This window comes from Aethalodelphis obliquidens, unplaced genomic scaffold, assembly GCF_003676395.1.
Source record: "Aethalodelphis obliquidens isolate GAN/ISIS:26980383/991018 unplaced genomic scaffold, ASM367639v1 scaffold35, whole genome shotgun sequence".
Lineage (NCBI taxonomy): Eukaryota > Metazoa > Chordata > Mammalia > Artiodactyla > Delphinidae > Aethalodelphis > Aethalodelphis obliquidens.
Window position 1 is genome coordinate 12116621 of NW_020837979.1, and position 4698 is coordinate 12121318.

General features: G+C 43.2%; 1 gene segment (V, D, J or C); it reads left to right on the plus strand.

Annotated features, from left to right (window-relative positions):
- Positions 1-2381: 2381 nt before the first annotated feature.
- On the plus strand, positions 2382-3696 carry LOC113632142 (immunoglobulin kappa variable 2D-29-like). The segment is given in 2 exon segments: positions 2382-2454; positions 2856-3696. Coding segments are annotated over 2 exon segments (560 nt in total).
- The last annotated feature ends 1002 nt before the right edge of the window (positions 3697-4698 follow it).

Here is a 4698-nt window from a genome sequence, read left to right on the forward strand (position 1 = left end):
TATAAAAAGACCAACGATACTACAGTATAACCACATCCTAATTAACCTAATTATATCTACAATGAATATTTTCCAAATAATGTCATATTCTGAGGTTCTGGGGGCTAAAACTTCAATATAAGTTTAGGGAAATAGTATTGAACTAATAATAGAGCATAAAAACAGTTCTTAAGTTAAAACATGTTAAAAGATTCCTATAAAAGTAGCTTTAATATTTATAACAATTTCTCCATTTTGCTTCATATTTGTTTGTATTTCTTTCAGGTGCTTATCTTTTGACTTCTTTCACTACATGGTTGATTAGAGGGCTGGAATTTCAGGATAGCAGCCTGCTACCTAGTAGAAACACCTATTTGTCTTGGTACCTTCATCAGCCAGGAGTAAAACCCAGAATCTTTTTGCTACTATCATTAAAAAAAAAAACAAAACAGGTCAAGGAAAGCAAAAACTTTAAGAAATAGATAAAATGAAAGAGTAAATAATATTTTGAACAGTGAAATATGGAACATGTGTAATTCTACTTGTACCTCTACACCATGGCTTATCTCCGTTAATGAGATTATTGCCATAGGGTTCAGAGTTTAAAGATGAACATAATTTTTGTTCGGTTATTTTTTCAGCATTGTTTCAAGATTTTATTCTTGAATATTTCCCAGAGAATATTCAGACCAGATGTTCTTGTGGAATCTTACATAGTATCGTATTAGTTAATTTGTCTTGGTCAGTTAAGTCTGACTTTGGATTTAAATTATCCAAACTTTAATAAGATGGCAAAGTCAACTTTTTCAATTTCTCCAAGGTTTTATTTTCAAGACAAAAGCAATTTGACATTGGCACTATGTTTCAGGAGCTGTTCAATTCAACAGGACCTGCACCAGGCTGACACATGAGAATAGTCGTGTTGTTTTCCTATTTAATGAAAGCTGGTGTGACAGACTGATGCCCTGAGCAGTGGTGGTCTGGAACTGTGTTCCATAATGACCATTCTTAAATAAAAGCCCAGGAATGTGTCAATGATAGACATAGGCTACACTGAGACGTTAAAATAAAGGATCCAGGGCTTCCCTGGTGGCGCAGTAGTTGAGAGTCCGCCTGCCGATGCAGGGGACACGGGTAGGGCCCCGGTCCGGGAAGATCCCACATGCCGCGGAGCGGCTGGGCCCGTGAGCCATGGCCTCTGAGCCTACGCGTCTAGCGCCTGTGCTCCGCAATGGGAGAGGCCACAACAGTGACAGGCCCGCGTACTGCAAAAAAGTAAAAATAAATAAATAAATAAATATAAAGGATCCAGTCATTGCTTTTCTCAGAAAGGGCATCTCCTTTTGAAATGTAGACTGATGGCTGTGGCTTCCAACATATTGGCCAGTGAGAACCTTAGGTCCTCACACAGAGCTGACAAGACCCAGGAAACCCTGCAGGACCTGGTTCTACCAGGTGAGAAAGAGTCAACAGGAGATGAGTTTTTCTAAGCACCACTCAGAAAAAATAATATAAAATCGTTGTTTTTTCATTATGTTCCATCATCCCAAGTGAATTTTTTCCTTTGATTAATCTGACATATATATGTGTATATATATGTGTGTGTGTGTGTGTGTATGTACAAAACATATATATATAGAGAGAGAGAGAGAGACAGAGAGACAGAGAGACAGAGACAGAGAGATAGAGGGACAGAGACAGAGACAGAAAGAGACAGAGAGAGAGAGACAGACATAGAACTATGATAGATTATTCACCAGAGTAAAACAACTGGTTTTCAGGTATTTCATTTTACTGTCAAGTTCTTGTGATTTAAGTGGTCTTTGAAATATAATTCATGAGGTCTCAGGAAAAGACCAGTTCTAACATCTGTTTCTAACATTCTTAAACAGGTAACCTGGGAACTGCACTTACCTGACAGCTCTTGAAACAGCTTAACTCTATGCAGTTATTTGGAGAAAGTTCTGGTGGTCAGTACTAGCGGGGAAGGAGCTGTTCTCTTATCTAGATCAGCCTGGAAGAATCAGAGCAAGATGACTGTTCCCCTCCCGGATATTGACCCTGGACCCACATGCCTTCACTTCAGGGTCTCGTATGCTTTCTTATAGCCACAAGCCACGTGCAGTGTGTTCTTGCAATCAACCGGGACTTTCACAGTGGAATTCTTCTTCCCACTATTCCAAGAAGTCTGGATTTTAGATGTTCATTTTATTCCAAACACAGAAGGCCTTTATTTCACTTTGCTCAAAGTTGGGCCCCTCCCTTCCTCCCTCCCCCTGGCTCTTTCCACACAGCTGCCCCCCCTCCCCCACCAGGGGATTTGCATGTTGTTCCCGAGGGAGGACCTTCCCCTGCAAGTGTGAGATAAAAGCTCAGCTCCAGTCGTGCTCTGACTTATCAGGACTCATCAATTGCAGCTTCTGAAAATGGGGTTCCCTGCTCAGCTCTTGGGCCTCCTCATGCTCTGGGTCCCAGGTAAGGTCGGAGGGGAGATGAGAAGGAGGGTGGGAGGGTGAGCTCTGGGAGCACCACCACTGCTTTTCATGTGTCTTTGTCCACATGTTAGAAGCATACCATACCCTCTGCAAAAGACATGTGATGTTTAGTGATATGAGAATGAGGATGAATCTGGAAGGAACAAGCAGTGTCTGTCCTCTGGTGAAGATGGTGGCATAGAAAGAGTGGTCAAGTGTACATGACGTCTAGAGACCTCTTTGCATTGTAAATCTTGGGTTCTTTTTGAAATTGGGTATTTTGGGTATTCTTCGGAATCAAAAAGAAAAAAAAATTAGCCTGACGTCAATAACAGAAGAGAAATTCTGAAACTGTTTCATAAATTTTGTCCAGAACTTTGTTGTTTTCTTTCATTATTTTAGGATCCAATGGGGATATTGTGCTGACCCAGACTCCACTCTCCCTGTCTGTCATCCCTGGAGACCCGGCCTCCATCTCCTGCAGATCCAGTCAGAGCCTCCAAGATAGTGACGGAGACACTTACTTGAATTGGTACCTGCAGAAACCAGGCCAGTCTCCACAGCTTCTGATCTATGGAGCTTCCAACCGGGCCTCTGGGGTCCCAGACAGGTTCACTGGCAGTGGGTCAGGGACAGATTTCACACTAAAAATCAGCAGGGTGGAGGCTGAGGACGCTGGAGTTTACTACTGCCAGCAAGACATGGAAGATCCGCCCACAGTGGTACAGCCCTGAACACAAACATCCCTCTCCGAGTGGCCCAGCTGCCCACATATGTTGACTGTCTGGGGAGCAGGCAGGCAGATTCTCTGAGTCAGTGTAAGAGGAAGATGTTAGAGAATCAGGGGAGTAGTTTGAAGCTGAGGCCTCTGGACCATGAAAGCCTCCTCTACTCCTCAGACATCACAAGTTAAGGCCCCATCAGCTGCAGAGCCTTGCCTGACAGAACCAGCAGGAGAATGGAAGGGTCTAAGTGCCCTCTGAGCAAACAGACCTGAGGAAGGAGAGGTGAGTGAAAGCGCATCCTACTTCTCCCTCCCTCAGGTACAGGTAGGTGTCAAATAAATGTAGTCAGTGTAACAGGTGGACAACTGAAGCAGATTTATCGCAACATAATGGGTTTAGCAGTTTTTGATATATTTTTTAAGATAACATGTCATAATATTCAAGAATATTTTTCCCCACTTTCCCCACTTTCTGATTCTCCCTTTTACTACATATCTTCCTACCTGTTTACCATGTTCTAGACAGCAGTCTACACAGCTGTCCTCAGGGGGAGTTAGCTGAGAACATCAGTAAGACTTTGGGGTTATGAGTGTCTAAATAGTCAGTTGTAAGTCCATAGTCCCTACAATATCCTAATGCTAAACATATCTGATTTGTCTCAATACCTTTCACAGAAAGAAAATGTGAGATATTAAAATTCCAAAAGTAGGGACTAAAAAATAAATAAACGGTAGGGCATAGAATTTACCCTATAGAACACTGGAAGAATACAGAATGATATGAGGGGATTTTTTTCCACAAAAGTTAAGAATTTTAAAATGTGGGAAGACTGCAGGAATGGAAACACAAAGAGAATCTAGTTGACACACACACAGTTGCTCTTTGGCTTCTATGTGGTGGGATTAAAAATGGTGGTGAGGGCTTCCCTGGTGGCGCAGTGGTTGAGAGTCCGCCTGCCAATGCAGGGCACACGGGTTCGTGCCCCGGTCCGGAAAGATCCCACATGCCGCGGAGCGCCTGGGCCCGTGAGCCATGGACACTGAGCCTGCGCATCCGGAGCCTGTGCTCCGCAACGGGAGAGGCCACAGCAGTGAGAGGCCCGCGTACCACAAAAAAAGAAAAAAGAAAATTACCAGATTATAATGGGAAACTCAATCACGAAGCTACTTCACTTCCAAGGCCATGTCTAGCAAGCATCCCTGACATTCTGAGAGCTGATTTTTTAACATTGTATGGTTGTTTCTTTTAATTTCCTGAGGGTGGCATCGTCTTGCCCTAGAACCCTAGAAATCTATGATGTGAGCTCTATTACAGTTCATAGAGTGTACACACAATATCCTTATCTATCACAGATGTATCATGCAACAACATATGTACTGGATCGTATGGCCCAAGTGACACAGCCACTTATATATCATGACCTGAACCTGATGCACAGACCTCTCCTCCCTGCGCCAACTCAGACCTGGCAGCTTTCTGTGTGAGCCACAAATGGGTGGTGTCTTGTACCCAAGTATGGA